General features: G+C 40.0%; 1 protein-coding gene across 5 annotated transcripts in view; it reads right to left on the bottom strand.

Moving 5' to 3' along the window:
* Positions 1-17,504, bottom strand: part of RBMS1 (RNA binding motif single stranded interacting protein 1) — a 218,836-nt gene extending 201,332 nt beyond the window's left edge. For 3 of the 5 annotated variants that reach the window (XM_058441667.1, XM_058441679.1, XM_058441673.1), the window contains exon 1: positions 17,004-17,190. In XM_058441667.1, coding sequence (XP_058297650.1) covers positions 17,004-17,078 — 75 coding nt within the window. In that variant the 5' untranslated portion in view covers positions 17,079-17,190. Of the gene's footprint in view, positions 1-17,003 lie in introns of all 5 variants that reach the window. The other 2 variants (XM_032755581.2, XM_032755583.2) reach the window with 1 other exon arrangement.
* Between the last annotated feature and the right edge of the window lie 1,417 nt (positions 17,505-18,921).

Genomic DNA, 18,921 nt, shown 5'->3' with positions numbered 1-18,921 from the left:
TAGGTAATTTAGGCTAAAAGCTCATTTTTATCCTGATCACGTATGTATTTGAAGCAGAACAATTTCATCACTAAAGAATTCTGTCTGTGCCTCATATTTCTCTTTATCATGTTGGTAAAAAAATTATGGATTCAATTCAATAAACACTTACCAAGTACCTACTATGTGCAAAAACATTGTAATAGGCATAAAACTGAACAAAATACACTTCTTGTCTTTAAGGATCTTTTGTTCTTGTAAAGGAAGCCTGCACGTACACAAATTACTGTTTATAAAGAATGATATAAAACTATTTCTAAATGCACATGCAAACTCATGCTATGCCTTTTCTTTCCTGATATTTTGTGACTTTCTCAGTCTTTTACTCCAGCATTAAATGTTATACAGCATAGTCTAAATGAAATGTCACTTAATGAAAGTTAAAATATAAGAAGAAGCAAAAATCAAATTAGTAAGCAGTCTCCATTTTTTAAGCAACGAAAGAATGAAACTTTACAGGTGGCCTAAGAGTGACAAACAACCAACACAGAATTGCATATATCTAGCAGGGCATGGTGGTGCATGCCTGTGGTCTCAGCTACTTCGGAGGCTGATACAGGAGAATCACTTGAGCCCAGGAGGTTGAGGTTGCAATGAGCCGTGTTTGCACCACTGCATTCCAGCCTGGGCTACAGAGCGAGACTCTGTCTCAACAACAACAACAACAACAAAAAACAAAAACAAAAAAAATTAATTAAAAGAATTTTATGTACTTGCTTCAGTTTGCCTGCCTTTTTTTTTCCCTAAGGGACAGAGTCTCACTCTGTCACCCAGGCTGCAGTGCAGTGGCACAATCCTAGCTCACTAGCCTTAAACCCCTGGGCTCAATGGATCCTCCTGCCTTAGCCTCCAAGTAGCTGTGACTACAGGTGTATGCCACCATGCCTGGCTTTTTTTTTTTATTTGCCTTCAGATTCTTAGATAACGTGAGTAAACTGTGCTAAAAGCTTCCTAATACATTAAGAAAGTTTGATGAAAGGTACGAAAACCAGAAACTTTTATTTTAGTAAGTAAACTTGTATCAAAAAGAAAATTCCCTGTATTTCCAGGGATAATAATTCCTCATCTGCTTATTTGACCCTCACTTTCCTTTTAGACTTTATATCTTTCCGATTGAATACATACATTTTTAACTCAGACAAATAATCCACATTTTGGGACGGATCTTCCTCTGTCCCCAGGTTGGTCATGGCCAGGCTCACTGCAACTCCCTCCGGTTCACTTCTGCTAAAGGAAGTCCAAGTACAAAGCTACCGCTATGTTTTCGGAGAGATTTGAAACAATCTATTTACACATGAATATTATTAACATCAAAAAATGTTTTGGCTCAGCATGTTGTTTAAGATGATTCTCTCAGTTCCAACCAATCTTCTAGTCCTAGCGGGCCAATTGCTCTACCAAAAAGGCACTGCATGCTGTCTACAAAGGCATGTCTCTCCCGATTCTTAAAACACACTTCCTCACTGGAGACCTCCTTGACTATGACACTTGTCAAATAATAATGGTACACGTACAACTTAGATTTTCTTACAGATAGCATGATTTTAAATTGTCCACGATCCCAACGCTTCGAGAATTCTCCTGTTATGGTCACACACACTTACAGGAAGAAAAGTTTTGAACCAACCAGGGCAAAGGACGCTTAAAACAGTGAGAAATAAACAAAAACAAACAAACAAAGCTAGCTACAATTGTCCCTTGCTTTTACTCAATCATACAATCCTAAGAAGTTGGGTGTAAATCAAATATAATAAAACAAACTCATCCTTTTCAAAAGACTTAGGAAATTGCACAAACCATTTCTCCTAATATCTAATTAATCTTTAGTATGCCATGGTTCCTGATAGCTTAAGTTTAAATTATACTTTCTATCAAAGAGTTAGTGACCTGTAATCATCTTTGGAATATGTAAATGAACTAAGGTGGTATTTTTACTGGTAAATCTTCTGTAAATTGTGGAAAAATCATTCTCTCTTATTTGCTCAATATATCCCAATTTCTCCTGTATTTGATTTCCCTAATGCATGGCACACAGCCAGTTGTGACATTTTCAGCTGGTGGACTTAATGAGTATATGATCCAAACAGCACGAGGGAAAAGCTGTGCCCAAAGGCACAATGAGCTTGATGCCACCTACTGTGCATTTTGTTTTTCCAAGGTTATCCACATAATTGACTAAAACAGAGCTCCTGAAGCCTAATTGTATGATGATTCCTGAAGGCTGCCCACCTGCCAAGTGTATTCAGCTAGCTCAGTGAAAAAAACAGAGACCAGTGTGGAGTGCTTGGCATTAGGAAGGTGGTTCCCAACAGAGTGGTGAACGAAAGGCTTGGCTTCAACAGAGAGAGGTGGTGTTTAATCAGAGCCTCACTGGGTTGTTGTTGTTGTTGACCAAACTAATTACAACAGGTAGTGATGGCAGGATAGAGAAACTTTACCAAGAATGAAGTAGTTAGAGTCCATCCGGCCGATCTGAGAAAATTCCAGGCATGCTGAAAAAGTGAAGAGGGTTTTGGCCCCACAGCCATAACAACAAAAATCTTTAGGAATGTGGCAAAGAAAGACTTCAGAAACACAGCAAGGCCATGAATAGGCCAGGGGCCATGGAGTGTGAGCAGGGCGCAGCTCTGGGCTACCCAGCTCATCTACAACAGGTTAGACACATGAGAGCAAGGCAGAATCAGCTCTGGATGCTGCTGTTCTGCCAAACCATGAGAAGCAGCTATGCTAGTTAACTGTAGAAAGCACAAAAGTCTGGCCGGCCCTGACTGCCAGGTGACCTCAGACAGAGTGACCATTACTGATTCCTGTTCAGACACCAGCTGGTGCCACTGGCCCCATTCGCATCCCATCCAACCTGTGATCAGTTTCCTGGAGTGATGCTGAAGCTCCTCTGTGGTCTCCCTTCTCCCTTTTTCCTCTGCAGGCCATGGATTGACCAGTCCTGTGAGGTTATGCCCAGACCCTCCCCAGCTCTGGCCTTTCTGCCACTTCCCCTCTCTCTGCCTCCCTAGAGCTCTACTTCTGTCTCTATACACTGGGTAGCCTTTCTCATCTGTAAAATGAGTGGCTTAGACTAGATGATCTTAAAGTTCCTTCCCATTCTAACATTCTGTGATTCTTGGATGTTATAAATTCCCAGAATCATAAAACTTGGAGTTGAAGGAACTTCAGAAGTCATCTATTCAACCTCCTACTCAACCTAGGCTAACCTAGCCAGAACTAACAAGCTTTGAAGGTTCTATGTAGTTGTTTTTGGCTGGCTGAATATAGCAATAATCAAAGCTTAAAACTTTCAATATAAAGCATGAAAAATATATATATATATATAAGATTTTGGGAACATTTAAGAAAAGGTTTGAAGGAACTGAAGCCCATTGAGCAGCATGTTTTATTGCTTAGAAGTTAGTATCTAAGCAGCAATTCCCAATCTTTGCTTTCACAATATCGGGGCATATTAAAAAATCATAAGGGATGTCAGAAAATCCTCCAAAAAAACTAATTTTCAATTTATTATTATGTTTATAAATATATAAGGCAGGGTGATGGGGTGTCACAACAACACCAAATAAACTAAGCCATCAAATAAACAAAGAGAATCAAGAGTATAAAGGGGAAACACAGTTATATTTTGACATGTATGCAAGAAAAATCAAAAAGAACGTCATCTGTTCTTAAAGAGTAAGTTTCAGTGGCAAGCTCCTTTTCAAAATTAATTTTGATCTGTGATAATAAACATACTCTCTCTCTTCAAAAGAATTATTTTCCTCATAGAACCTATGCCAACTACCATAATACAGATCTTGAAGAAATCATTGGATGTATTTAAGAAGCAAGTACTTAAACAATAACTTTTCATTGTGTTTTATTATTAATTACTTAAAGGGGTAAATTCATAAATAAATAAGAGATATACCATCTTAAAGTTTGGAAGATTCATTAGTGTTAATATATCAATTATCCCCAAATTGATGTATAGATTTAGTATGATTCCAATAAAAATCCTAGCAGATTTATTTTTACGGAAATTGACAAGCCAATGCTAAAATTTATAAGGAAATGCAAAGAACCTAGAATAGTTAAGACCACTTTGGAGAATATGCACTTACTATATTGCTACAGTAATTAGTATTGACACAAGGATACATATGAAACAGAGCAAGAATCCATTGGGAGGCCAAGGTGACGGATCACCTGGGGCCAGGAGTTCGAGACCAGCCTAGCCAACATAGCGAAACCCCATCTCTACTAAAAATAAAAAAAAATTACCCAGGCACGGTAGCGAACACCCGTAATCTCAGCTACTCCAGAGGCTGAGGCATGAGAATTGCCTGAACCTGAGAGGCAGAGGTTGCAGTGAGCCTAGATCACGCCACTGCATTCCAGCCTAGGCAACAGAGTGAGATTGCCTTTAAAAAGAAAAAAAAAAAAAAAGCAAGAGTCCGCAAAAAGAACCACACAAACATGGTCACCTAGTTTACAACAAAGGCAACAATGAAATTCAAAGGAGGAAATGTCTTTTCAATAAATTGGGCTGGATCAATAACAGCCATACTGGGGCAGTGGGGGTGGGCAAGGTGGAACAAACAACAATAACAAATCTTGATGCTATCCACACCAAACACAAACATTAATTGAAAATTGATTGCAGGCCTAACTGTGAAAGATAAAACACAGCTTCTAGTAGGAAATGTAAAAACAACAACAACAACAACAACAACAACAAAAAACACTTCACAATCTTAAAGTAAGCAGATTTCTTAAACAGACACGAAAAACAATTATCATAAAAGATTGGTAAATTTTATTCATTAAAATTAAGAACTTCTATTTATTAAAACTATCAATCAGAGAGTAAAAAGGAAAACTGAAAATTAGGGGAAGATATTTTCATACATATGTCTGATGAAGGATTGTATCCAAAATATATTTTAAAACCTACAAACCAATAAAAAAGACAATCCAATTTAAAAAGTGAACAAAAAGTTGAATTGCACGATATGTAAATTATATCCCAATAAAATTGTTATTTTTAAAAAATGATCAAAAAATTTGCACAAGACTTCTCAAAAGAGGATATCTAATTGGCCAATGAATATATTTGTAAAAGTGCTCAACATCACTAATCATCAAGAAAATGCAAATTAAAACCACAATGAGATATCCACTCACCAGAACGGCTAAAATTAAAAGACTGACAATATCAAGTTTTAGTGAGGACGTAGAGCAATTAGATTTCTCATGCCTTGCTGGCAGGAGAAAACTGGTAGTGTCTACCCAAGCTGAACATACACATATCCTATGACCTACAAATTCCTCTCTTAGGAGTAAGTGCATATGTTGAACACATGATATGAACAAGACAATTACAGTAATTTTATTCAAAATAGTCTTAAATTGAAATAATCCAAATGCTCATTAATAATAGAATGGATAAATAAATTTTGATACAATATATCCTGTAATCCAACACACATAGCATTAAAAAAAGAACCAATTGCACACATAACAACATCAATGACTCAAACCAAAATAATAACGAGCTAAGGAGGCCAGACAGAAAAGGATACATACAATATGGTTTCATCTTTATGATGTACAAGAATGGATACAACCAACCAACAAAAATAGAAGTCACACTAGTAGTTACCTTTAGTGGGTACAAGTGAGGATGCTGTCTGGTTCTGGAAATGTTATCACCTGAGTGGTTATTACATGAGTATATCAACCTATAGATTTAAAATTTGTGCACTATATAAGTTTTAAATAAACAAAATTATTCCGCTGTGCTTTGTGATGATGCACACTATGTTTTAATTACATATCGCACCTTCCAGGGCCTAATACCATGCCTGGACAGTAAGTATTTACTGAATTTAATTAAACTGACCAGGTAGTTCCATTTGTATCGACTTAACTAGATGATTTTTAGAATAATATGTCTGATTTGCTAATAGAAGAACTATGGCTGTGCACTTCCTGAAGACTCCTTTAAAATTCCCAGTGCATTCATTTATATTTAAAATATCTGGCTTCTTTTTCCCCAAAAAAGGGAGATAGGAGGATTTGCACGCTGAAAAACAAACAAAAATGTCCCATTTGGAGGATTTAACAAGATTCAAATCAAAGAAGCAAAGGAAGAGGAAACAAAGAAAGGTGCTGTTGTGGCGCCCTAGAAAGCAGATGCTCATTAGGGCTCAGGCACAGATTACTATCACAATGTACTTATCTCAACATGCTATCGTCAGACCACACAGTCAAATCAAATTTTGAAGGCTCAAAGGATGTGTACTGAAGAACATCCTGTACTGCTGAAACATGAATTTGAATTTTGTGACAGAGACAGAGAGGTAGAAAAGAACACCAGATATCACCCACTGTCATTTTAAATCCTATCTGTAGGTTAAAAAATAATCTCTCTTAAAAAAAAAAAAGCAAACAAAATCAAGATTAGAAATTTCTTCTGCTAAACTTAAAGTCTGATAAACTATTACCAAATAAGAAACACATCTTTTTTTAGGTTTTTGCCAGTTGAAAAAACACAACGTTTTTGTGATTATTTTTTAGGTAAAGAATAATTAGTATTCAAAAAGTAGAAAAACTGGTTATACTAATTTTCAATTTTAGTATGGGTTAAGAAAAAAATGTAAACCGCTTGCTATTTGACTTTATCACATTTAAGTTTCAATCTCATTAGGAGTATACATTTATCATGAAAATACTTCCTATTATGCTAATTATGTACTTTTGTTCAAAGTATTACATCATGTCTATGGTTCCATAGCACACTTATACATTACCAGATAAAATTTTGTTTAAAATTTCCATATAAAATTAAATAAAGAATCAGAAGAGAAAACCCTAATCAGGGGCAATTGTTGTTAGCAAATACTTAATCATAATCTACAGTATTAAGAGGTAGTAAAGATTTTTTAGCCAAATTATGTCAGACCCACTTGGTCCCTGATTCCGGCAGATGGAGTGGGAGTAGCTTATACAATGGTCACACTGGTGCATCTACCACTGTCACACACACCTGTTAGTGGACAGAAGTCAGTCCAGAGTGGCTTAACTCTAAGAGTACAAGAAGCGAATTGGAGAGCAGGAGTGGAGAAGAAGAGAGAAAGTAAACACACTTTGAAACTGTTCAGACCCTTGCTGGATAGGGGTATGGACCTCATGCCACCCAAACCCACTCTGCAGGACACTGGCTTTTGTGCAGCTCTTCATCACAGAGTCTGTTGAGCTACAACCCAGAAAAAAACATGAAGGGATCTCTGGTCTGTCTGATTTATCCTCTTAAGCATAGATTTGTTCAGTATTTGTCTTCCTTCCAGGATAAGATTCTTTTTTTTTTTTTTTTTTTTAAGAGACAGTGTCTCACTATGTTGCCCAGGCTGGTCTGGAACTCTTGGATTCAAGCAATCCTCCCCCATCGGCCTCCCAAAAGTGTTGAAATTATAGGCATAGCCACTGCTCCCCACCCTGGGTAAGATTCTTAACCTGTGCTGCACAGGCTGATTCTAGGTAAACATTTGAGGTTAATAAAAATGTACGCCATCGGCTGGGCGCGGTGGCTCATGCCTGTAATCCCAGCACTTTGGGAGGCCGAGGCGGGCGGATCACGAGGTCAGCAGATCGAGACCATCCTGGCTAACGAGGTGAAACCCCGTCTCTACTAAAAATACAAAAAAATTAGCCGGACGTGGTGGCGGGGGCCTGTAGTCCCAGCTACTCGGGTTGCTGAGGCAGGAGAATGGCGTGAACCCGGGAGGCCGAGCTTGCAGTGAGCCGAGATCGCGCCACTGCACTCCAGCCTGGGTGACAGAGTGAGCGAGACTCCGTCTCACAAAAAAAAAAAAAAAAAAAAAAAATGTACGCCGTCATCAGATTCTCAAGGAGGTCTGGGGTCTGGAGATTCCCTAAAAAGTTACGAAGCATTGGCCGGGCGCGGTGGCTCACACCTGTAATCCCAGCACTTTGGTAGGCTGAGGCGGGCGGATCACGAGGTCAGGAGATCGAGACCATCCTGGCTAACATGGTGAAACCCCGCCTCTACTGAAAATACAAAAAATTAGCCGGGCATGGTAGCGGACGTCTGTAGTCCCAGCAACTCGGGAGGCTGAGGCAGGAGAATGGCGTGAACCAGGGAGGCCGAGCTTGCAGTGAGCTGAGATTGCGCCGCTGCACTCCAGCCTGGGCGACAGAGCAAGACTCTGTCTCAAAAAAAAAAAAAAAAAAAAAAAGTTACGAAGCATCAACGAACCAGGAAAAGGTAAAAAGAGAATAGGAATTGGAAGAGATAGACAGAATTTTTACTTTGTCTTTTTGTTTCCTTCTGGTTGCCAGCCTCAAGAGATGTTTGCTTGATTCAGGGCTGAAGGAGAGTAAAGAAAAGCTGTGAGGCTGTAGTAATCTAGTAGTGGTAAGCTCAGCATGAGAAGCACTACTAGGAACCCTCGGCTCCTAAAAAGGAAAAGATTTTATTTTAATTAGGGGGAAAAGGGAACGAGTTTATCTCTGAGGCCAGCACAAGAAAACAGGTGAGTGGGTCTAGAAGTGAAGAGGGCTCTCAGGGGACCCCCAGAGGAAGCTCCAGCACAAACTCCCTGATCCCTGTGACTTCACAAGTTGCACCTCCCATCTTCTTGAAACCCCTCCCGTCATAAAAGCGCAAAGCCTTGTTGAAAGATTGTAGAAGAACCCTGTCTTCCCACTCACCCAAAGAAAGCAAAGACGGGTTCCTGGAAATCTAACTCTGAAAACTCACCCATCTCTCCAAGAAACATCTGAGGTGGTGATTTGGTTCAATGACAGTGTTAGTAGAGAACTATACGTGAATTACAAAGTGGGTTACTTTTACAGACTCTTATAGGTTCGCTGGGGACCATATCATTAAGGATAACTATTTATTTATGAAATGAATTTCAAGTTTTAAATAACCAAATGACAAGCAAACTGTTTGGAATAAAATTGTTGGAACTGCAACTCACTTATAAGTTAAGGTATACCCAATTTTTGAACAAATCACATAGAGCATGAGAAAAACATCACTAGTAGCCAATTCTCTGATAGGTAATTCTTTCTGTGTTTATTGTTTTTTAAATAGAAGTATACAAATGATCGGCCGGGCGCGGTGGCTCACGCTTGTAATCCCAGCACTTTGGGAGGCCGAGGCGGGCGGATCACGAGGTCAGGAGATCGAGACCACGGTGAAACCCTGTCTCTACTAAAAATACAAAAAAATTAGCCGGGCGTGGTGGCGGGCGCCTGTAGTCCCAGCTACTCGGAGAGGCTGAGGCAGGAGAATGGCGTGAACCCGGGAGGTGGAGAGCTTGCAGTGAGCCGAGATCGCGCCACTGCACTCCAGCCTGGGTGAAAGAGCGAGACTCCGTCTCAAAAAAAAAAAAAAAGAAGTATACAAATGATCATGTGGAATGAAACCTAAAAAGAGGCTGAGATTAGGCACCTTTTTAAAAGAATGTCATTTTAGAAACAATGAAATTAATCAGAGCTGTACTTTGTAGGAGGCAAAGAGAGTCGTGGGAGTATTTCAGCTAGTGACTTGAAAATACATTTTTCCGGCAAATTTTTCTTTTTATAAATGTCTGCAATTGTCAAAAACCTGTTGGATGATGAAACAAAATTGTTGTTGAGAAGACAAAGGTAAAGTTGACGATATTACAAATTTCAATAGAATTTACTTTTCCTAATAACTAAATATTTTATCTGAGACCTTATTATATAAACTGTGAAAATATTTCATTGTAATTCTACTGGTAAGGGAGGGTTTAGGGGTTCTCCAGTTCAAATATCCTCCCAATTGCAACTCAAAATCATCATGTTTAAAAAGTATTTAACAGGGGAAATAGCATAGTATTATTTGAGGATAATATAAATGTAAGCTCATAATATAAAATTCTGTTTTCACAATTTGATTCCCTGTCCTCCACCCCCCACCCCCAGTCCAAGAAACTCAAGTTCGGAGCATGGCATTCTATGATGTATCCATCCAATTCTGCCATTCGAAGTATTCAGTTTTTCAACTTGTAGAAGAAACACCTCTAGTATTGTGTGAAATGGGTCTGGGAAGATGATGCATTTTTCCTTCAGGACCAGTGAAAATATTTATGACATCTATGAAATGATCTCATTTTGTTGCACAAAATCTTTCCCTGAAATCACTGTTTATCTGGGACCCAGCAGCCCAACTGCATAGCACATGTTGTTCAATGGGCAGCCTGAGGAATGGATTCCAAGGCCCACACTGAGGCCAAGTAGAGGACAACAGGACTCCTGAAGCACTTGGATCCAGTTGCAGAGGTGAATAATATCTTATTTTGAAAGAATTAAAGCTGGCTGATGACCAGATAAAGAGATATCCACTAAAGATCAGGAATAATTTTTTAACATCTTATTTTCTGAAGAAATGCCAGCCCACATTAGACACTTTATCAACGTGTAGATTGCAGGCAAGCAATGATCTAATTAGCAGCATTACAAACCCCAAACTTATTTCCTCCCCTTGGCCAGAAGCAAAGCTAATCAGTTAGGAAAAATAAATATCATTTCAAATGGCTCAAAACAATCAAAGTTATATTTCTGTATAACCACTATGTCATCATTTAAGGACTACATTTCCAACCTGCCACACCTCTAATAGGTTGGCTTAACAGCACATTTGTAAGCATAAAACTAGAAAACTAATAGGGTGAAATAAATTGATTGAATATGAAACTTTAAGGAGAAGGAGTTAACATAAAGTACAAAAAATATTATTCGTTTAAAATTCCAAGTACTCTTAAAAGAATTTATACAGCAGAAAAAATGCAAAACAATGCTGATAAGTCAAAAAATTCATTTATTCATTTAAAGCCTTATTTCTTTCTAAAATTCCCAGGTTTATTGTAGCTTTTATTAGCATTTTCACTTTCTTGCAAAAGACATGGCAAAGTGTTTAATCCTACATATATCTTAGTGCCTTCTCAGTCACTCAAACCCAGGACATCAGCTGGTGTGCTGCTTTCGTGGGTGTACTACTTTGTAAATACTCTGTGCTTATTTCTTGCATTGTGTCTATTCTGTCCTCCCTGGTAGCTTGTGAGGTGCTAGAGAGCAGGTACCAGATGTTCAACTCTCTAAACTTTCCCAATGTCAAGTGCAAAGAATGATGTACTGGGGTCACTCAGTAAATACAGTTGATTGGCTAGTGTTTTAGTCCTTCATGATGAGCCTCAGCAATTTTACAACAACTACCAGCTTAAATCTTTACCTAATCCAAAACACAGATATTATAGTGAATGTAGAAACCACCCACCAACATTGATTTAGCATGTTTACAGTGCCAGATCTACATGCAAGCTAACTGTTCATATCAGCATCCAACCTCACTTTTAGAATCTAGGTTTTCATATTCAACATCCAACATATTCTCCATCTTCTGAAATACATCCATTTAAGAATTAGTTAAGAGACAACATAGGGAGAGAATGACAATGCTTAATTGTATACATTTTTCTCCCCTAGGAGGTTCAGATGTTGACTTTTTCTCTTTCCTTTTTGTTTTTCTCTCATCATTTTGACATGCTTATTTTCCAGGGCTTGTTTGAAAAATTAAAATATTCACGTAATTTCATTAAGGAGACTAGATGCATCGAGGAATTAGATTATGGGAGATATATGTTCAGTTTGTGGTTGGCTTAGCTGTTACCATCCTCTCTACACTCTTCTATTGACCTCATATCTACCAGACTAAGAAATGCTTTGTTTCTATTATCAAATTTGCATATGTACTCAAATTTGTATGTGTGTTCAACACACACCGTTTGTTCTAAAATGACATTTTGCTCTGTATCACCTAAGCAAACTACGACCTCCGTCGTCCAATTGCTGCCTCTCATGAGGCACAGCTGAGTTTCAACACGTTTCACTATTTATTCATTAAAATAAAACAGCACAGGCTGGGCGCAGTGGCTCATGCCTGTAATCCCAGCACTTTGAAAGGAGGCTGAGGCAGACAGATCACCAGGTCAGGAGTTCAAGACCAGCCTGGCCAACATAGTGAAACCCCATTTCTACTGAAAATACAAAAATTAGGGAGGAATTGTGGCACACGCCTGTAGTCCTAGCTACTTGGGAGGCTGTGGCAGGAGAATTGCTTGAACCCGGGAGGCAGAAGTTGTAGTGAGCTGAGATCGTGCCAGCGCACTCCAGCCTGGGCAACAGAGCAAGACACCATCTCAAAAATAAATAAATAAAACAGCAGAGGAAACAGAACATTTAAATTCATCCCACATAAAATCCCCAAGCCAATGTTCAACTTTCGAATATTTGGTTTGGTTTTATACCAAATGTTATGGTGCTGCATTTGAATAACTGACATGTCATTACTACATTTCTTTAAAATAAGCTATTTTAAATTGCATAGAACACTTCCACTCAAGAGTAACTTGACATACTCCTATTTCTATAATATTCTATTATTTCTACAATATTCCAATAAATAAGATAAAACTTTACTGTCTCAATTTAAAAGCTAGACGCCGAAATGGTTTCAATAAACTATTACACAAAATACAAAGTCAGAGCAATGTATTAGTAAAAATTCTTTTCTTGAAAGTATATTACATGGAAATTCCCCACATTTGAATTTAAACTCAAAGCCAAGATTGCCTAAGATGTAAGGTATATGTAGTTATACTGATACTAAATGGCTGAATACTTTCCTAGCTCACCTATCTTTTCCTTTTCCCTTCAAGGAACTTAAGATGTGGCTCCCAACATAGGGGAAAAAAAAAAAAAAGTTGTACGGGAAATTCAAAAGAAATAGCTATTGGAAGAGAAGGGTGCTACACTGTTGCATTGTAATGCATCTTCATTTTAATAGTTACATGTCCTTCAGCCTTCCAATACCACTTCCAGATAGTCATACATAATACCCCACTCACTTAAGGAAATAAGGTGGATTCATCAGCGTAAAATACTGCATTACCAAACTGACATATTTTAAGCAAACTTTATTTACCTCATAAATGTGGTTACTTCTCATGACACAAAGCGCCCCATGTCTGAATATTATGCCTGTGTACTTCCACTTAATTAGATGCAACAGTTTTATGTATCAAATCAGGACTACTAATTTCTGGAGAAACAGATTGATACAATATTCATTTGGCTGCAAGTAAGTAAGAGTTAAGGAATTCAACAAAAAATGCATGCAAAAGTTCAATGCAGAAAAACTGCTTTGTTCTAGTAGCCTTTATTAATAGAATAAATTATTATCATTTATTATTTTCAGATTCTGAAGCTAGGTTCAGATATATTCTGTGCCATAAACTTATGTAAAAATGCCGTAAAAACAAAATTGTTTCGTTTTAGAAAGAAACATCTCTTTTGTATAGACATTACTTTAATATGGAAAACAATACATCTTTATACACAAAAACTTTAAAAAATCAAGCTTTCCATTTATTTTATAGAAATATATTCTTAGAACTATGTGAATAAAGATTACAACTGTCCCAAACTGCTTTTAGTTGGTACAAAATATGTAGCTAACTAATCATGGAAAGAAAATTTTGTACTTCCCTTTCTTCAAAAGAAACAGAGTATTTCAATCCCCATAACTATTTACATACATGCACTGGCAATAATGTATGTTGTAGTATCTTTGAAATAAACAGACCATAATTCAAGGGTTGCTTTTACAATAAGTGAAATTAATGCAGCCACTGGTTGAAAATGTGTACATACAAATCTTTAAGTTAAAATATGTTAGATTATCAACATCTTTTTTCTGTGTAGCTAAAAGATGGATATTAAATTTAATATAATACAGCATAGGTCATTTTAAAATCGAGAGAATTATTTAGGACAATATGTGGTTATGTTTATAAAGCCACATCAAGCTACATTTCAGAATGAATGTGTCAGCTGATAAAAAGAATCTGCTGTAATAAGACAGACCATCCTCACTGAGAAATACAGAAAAAAAAAAAAAAAAACCAACAGCATGTGAAATCAGGTTACTTGAAATTTATGTAACTCTACACCAAGGTATTATGAATATTATACAATCTTATTCATTTCCACTCATGTCCTGCTCTTCCATAGTACACTCAAGTTTACTTTATGTTTCATGGAGACATATTACTTTTTCTAATAATTTTTTTTCTTTCTGTCAAAGTACAAAGCATACTAATATGGTCATTTGCTCCAATGTAGCCCAATGGATGGTATTTTTTTATTAATAAAATGTGGAAGTAACGAGTATGTTTTTATGGGGAAAATTACAAAATAAATTTGCAAAAATAGACTGGATCACTAAAACCAGAAGAATGGTTTGGCATATATAACTTTTAAAAGTACGGTAACAAAGCAAACTGTTAAGTTCCATTTTACCTAGTATTATCTATTCCTTCTGATTAAAAGAATCAGATTTGAGAAAATCACATCTATCTCTTGAGTACAAATTAGATTATCAATTTTTAGATGACCATGCCATTCTTCAGTTTTTGATATAGCTTCCAAACAGAAGTTTCAAAATGACTCTGCCTAGCAAACACATCACTGTACTTTAAACAGAGTGATGTTTTCTATCCCATATTTTCGGAAGGTTAAAGCACACACAGAGGCAAGAATCATGACAGACAGCAGATCCTAAGAGAGTTTATTAACTCTTTAGGTAGATTAGGCAACACTTGTTTTTAAACTAACTACAGATCAAAGTCTATTTTTTTTAAAATGACTCAACATTACTACCATGCTACCGACAGATACATAACGGAGAAAAAAAAAAGGGCTACCTGTTCCGAACTCTGCTTACCTAAAATTTGCATCTAGTCACGTGCCATTTTTAGACGATGTCCCCTTCTGAGATAATCAAGATACTTGTACAACAGGGAATTTAGACTTAATTACCAAACTTTAATACCATGTTATATAGGTCAAGTGAATATGTACACCTTTCTCCAGAAACAAAGGAATTCCAAATAATAGGATTTCAGATTTAATTGTAGAATTAGCAAAATGTTTTGAGAATGTCATTTACCGCAACACAAATCAATATTAAATGCTTTATGCAGGAAGCACACTTTCAGAAAATGGGCCGTAAAGCTTTCTGGGATCCGACCCTAATTACTAGAGAAGGCTCTTGCCGTTTGTCTCTCTCTTCAATTATTTACAGGGCAAAAAAGCCAAATGGCATTGCATTAGCTACATTAAATGGTATGGACTTGGTTTCTAACTTACTAATGGTATATAAAAATTACTAAGGTAAATGTGCCTGTAGAAACATGGCTTTTTTTCTTCCTCACCTGAGTGGGTGTATTTATTATTCATAGTGTTAAGTGTTGAATAAGCTGTCCTTTAGGCACCCAATGCTGCATAATTTAAACAAGTGCATTAAATATATAAGACATCTAAAAGGTAGTGCATTGATTATGCCACAAAATTTCTTTGAACAGCTACCACGTAGCTTACAGAAAACTAGCATCTCCTGCAAGCTCCTGAAAACAAATACTGTGAGAACTACACAGAGATGAATAAGGGGTATCCTTGTTGCTACCATTTTGCTGCTTTCTGGTGACCGAAAGTAAAGTGGGAATTGGGGGAAGTGAAAATGAGGCCCTGGATTGCTAGGACATTTCTGGTCTCGAAACTGACAAGTGTCCTTTTTACGTAGACAAATGCAGGGCTATGTCGTAAGTACATGAAAACGTGGACCACACACATTCTAAGAAAGAAAAGGCTGAATCAGAGATTCTTTGTACCAGGCCGGAAATGCCCAACTACCAGCAAGCAGAGCATGATTACAACCTCCCAAAGAAAGTTCAGACACTGCATCCATACCTGATTCTTTTGTGATCTAGAAGGGCACCCGGAGTTGTGATAGATGTTAATGGCTGAAGAAGGCTGCTGCGTCCAACTTCCACCCTCCCAAATTCTGGCGGCTGCTTCCAAAGCAGTGAAATTTCCAGTCTTCATGGCCCAAACAATTTTTTTAAATGAGTTCGGGAGGCATCAAATTCTTATTGTAAAAATAAGATAGGCCCACTAACAAAGTACCCAGGGTACCTAGAAAGCCAGGCGCAATTTGTATGGCTACATGTCATCAGCTGTTGTTACCCAAGAGTGTGCCGAGGTCACTTTTTAAAAAGCAACATTGGAAATCGATCTGTAGCAAACATACAAGCTAGTTTTGCTTTTGTTTCTTTTTTAACCAAATACGAAGTGACTTCTTTCTCTGCACTGAAATCTGCCCATTGTCCCTCCTTTGCAAAACCTCTAGAGATTAGAAGGGACATCAATGAACGCGAGTGAACTTTGGCCACTTTTCTACCCAAAACACCAGCGTAAAAGTAGAAATCAGTAACCAGGTGAAGTGCCACACCGCACAAAGATCAGAGGCGAGGGGCGGGAGAGCAGGGCCGGAGGCGGGGAGGAAAATGTCCCGGCCCCGTCGCCCCTCCAGCCCCAGTCATCGCGCGCGCGGGAGGTGGAGGGGAGTCCCTGGGGGGCGGGAGGCTCCGCGCCACGGCGAGGGGAGCGAAGAGTTACAGCCTACAGGGCGAGGCCCTTGGAGAAGGGGTCGAAAAGCCGGGCCACCAGCGGATCCAGACGCGCACGCCAGGCGACTGCCGCCGGCCAGCCAGGGCTCGGCGAGGGGCGCCGCTCGGCCCCGCGACCCTCCCTGCTGGCCAGGCCAGGAAGGGGCTGGTGGCTCTTTCCTGTCTAGTCTCTCCCCCCGCGGCTTTCTGTAACCCGATCCCCGCACTCCGCTCCTAGGGAAGCCGCCGCCCCGCGCGCCGCCCGGCTCTGCCCAGGCCAGCGCTATAGTTAGCAACCTTCCAGCAACTCCGCCCGGGGATGGCGGGGGCTCGCCGCGCGCCCCTCCCCGGGCCCGACCCCGCGCGCGTCCCCGGGCCCCCTCCTCCGGCCGTCACCTCCCCGCGGCGCCCCTTTACCTTGGCTTGCAGATACTGGGGGTAATAGTAGGTGGCGTACTGAGGGTACATCTGCTGTTTCCACACTTTGCCCATGAAGCTGGAAGGGAGCCTGCCGTGCAGGGTCGCGGACACTTTGGGGTTTCCAAGTCTCGGGCTCTCCTGCCTCTCCCTTTCCGGCGGCGGCGGCAGCGGCGGCGGCGGCTGCTGCTGCTGCCGCTGCTCCACCTCCCAGCCGGGACCAGACGTCCTCCTCCTCCTCCTCCTCCTCTTCCTCCTCCTCCTCCTCCTCTTCCTCCTCCTCCTCCCAGGCAGAAGGAAAGACACTGCAGAGCGCAGAGGGCACCCCGGACAGGGCGCTCCCAAGGAGTTTCCTCCCGGAGCCCGAGTGCTCCGGGGCTGCCAAGGGCTGGCGCGCTGGCCGCGGTCCGCTCGGGCGAGCCGGCTGCGCGGGGCTGAGAGGTGATCAATACAAGTGGAAAGTGCGGCAGCGGCGGCTGCGCTCGGTGCCAGGCGGCATCTGGGGTGGGTGCGCCCGATGTGGAGAGAGGAGAGGGGCTGGCGTTCCGAGGCCGTGGGGGAAGGGCGGGCGGGGGCGGGGCCTGGGCGCCACCGAGCCCGGGACCCGCTGGAGGTGAGGGCTGAGTTTTAACCACTCCTCACCTCCCAGGCTCGCGGTTGGACGAGCGGAAGCCCTGGTAGTCCAGATCGCTTTGTGTCGGGGGTGGGGAAATGGGAGTGGGAGTAGGGGGTGGAGGGGGAATGCGGGGGGACCCAGCTTAAGAACTGCAGGGCGGGCACCTCTTTTGCTTTCCCGAGTTTTTATCTTCGTAAGGGGGAGGGGAAATAAGGGAAAAGAGGAAATCTGATTAATCTTTTACTTCCCACCGCCCAGTAATTTTTTTTCACAAGGGAAGGAAAATGATTTAAATGCCCAACAAAGCTGGAGTCCGGACACCTGGGTTCTGTTCCTCCCACCCGCCCCCCACCCGGGGCCACAAGACTAATCTAGGTGACCTTGGGAGGGTTAGCGTCCTTCGGTTTGGTTTTCCCAGATGTGAGAGGTGAAATCATGCCAAGGGGAGGCAAAGCACACACACACACACACACACACACACACACACACACACACACCCCTCACAACAAATAGACGAATCCTTCTAAGAGGGGGATGCCGCAAAGAGGCAGAATGTTATTAGAGGACACAATATAGACATCAGCTTTTCTCTGCCTCTTTCTAATGCTGCCAGACAGTCTGTCAACTCCCACTCAGGAGCAAGGAAACTCCCTGAGTTTGGAATATTTTAAGGCCATTTTGAAAGTCACGCTGGCATATTGTTGCAGTGTGCTTCAGTGACATATAAAATCAATCTCTTTTTCTGCCTCTCTCCATCTCCTAATTGTCACAGCTCTAGACAGCCCCAGACCAGCAGTGGTTCAGTTCGCTACATAACGATATAATTTAATGGAGTTAATTGGTCCCCAAAGCTGCCTGCAGAAGACTTTTATATTCCAGCTCAAAAAGAGAGCTAATACCAAAATGTACATACGGATAGCATAGGTAAGCAAGCATCCTCAAATTAGGGTTCAGGCACATCTAATAAAATGTAATAAAAAACTGTGTTTGTTATTAAATAGATCTTGATTACTTTGTCATTTTGGTTTTTGAAGAGTCTTTTGTTAATAGCACAAGGTAAATTAAACTCAACTGGAATGCATTATTTTGTTAAACATTTATTATTTTTATATGATAACATTTTAAAATAGGTTTAGTAAGATACTTTAAAACAATGACAAAATAGGGACCTGAAACCCTTATAATCGTTAATGGTTTAGACAAATTTCTAGATCTTACATGTTTGACAAAAACAAAATAAATATAAGTATAGGTGAGAACATTTTGGCTCTGCCAGGAGGCAAATCATGTCCCTTTCATTTA

Source organism: Hylobates moloch, unplaced genomic scaffold, assembly GCF_009828535.3.
Source record: "Hylobates moloch isolate HMO894 unplaced genomic scaffold, HMol_V3 SCAFFOLD_1, whole genome shotgun sequence".
NCBI lineage: Eukaryota > Metazoa > Chordata > Mammalia > Primates > Hylobatidae > Hylobates > Hylobates moloch.
Note: the sequence above shows the minus strand (reverse complement) of the source record. Positions and strands in the feature narration are given on the sequence as shown.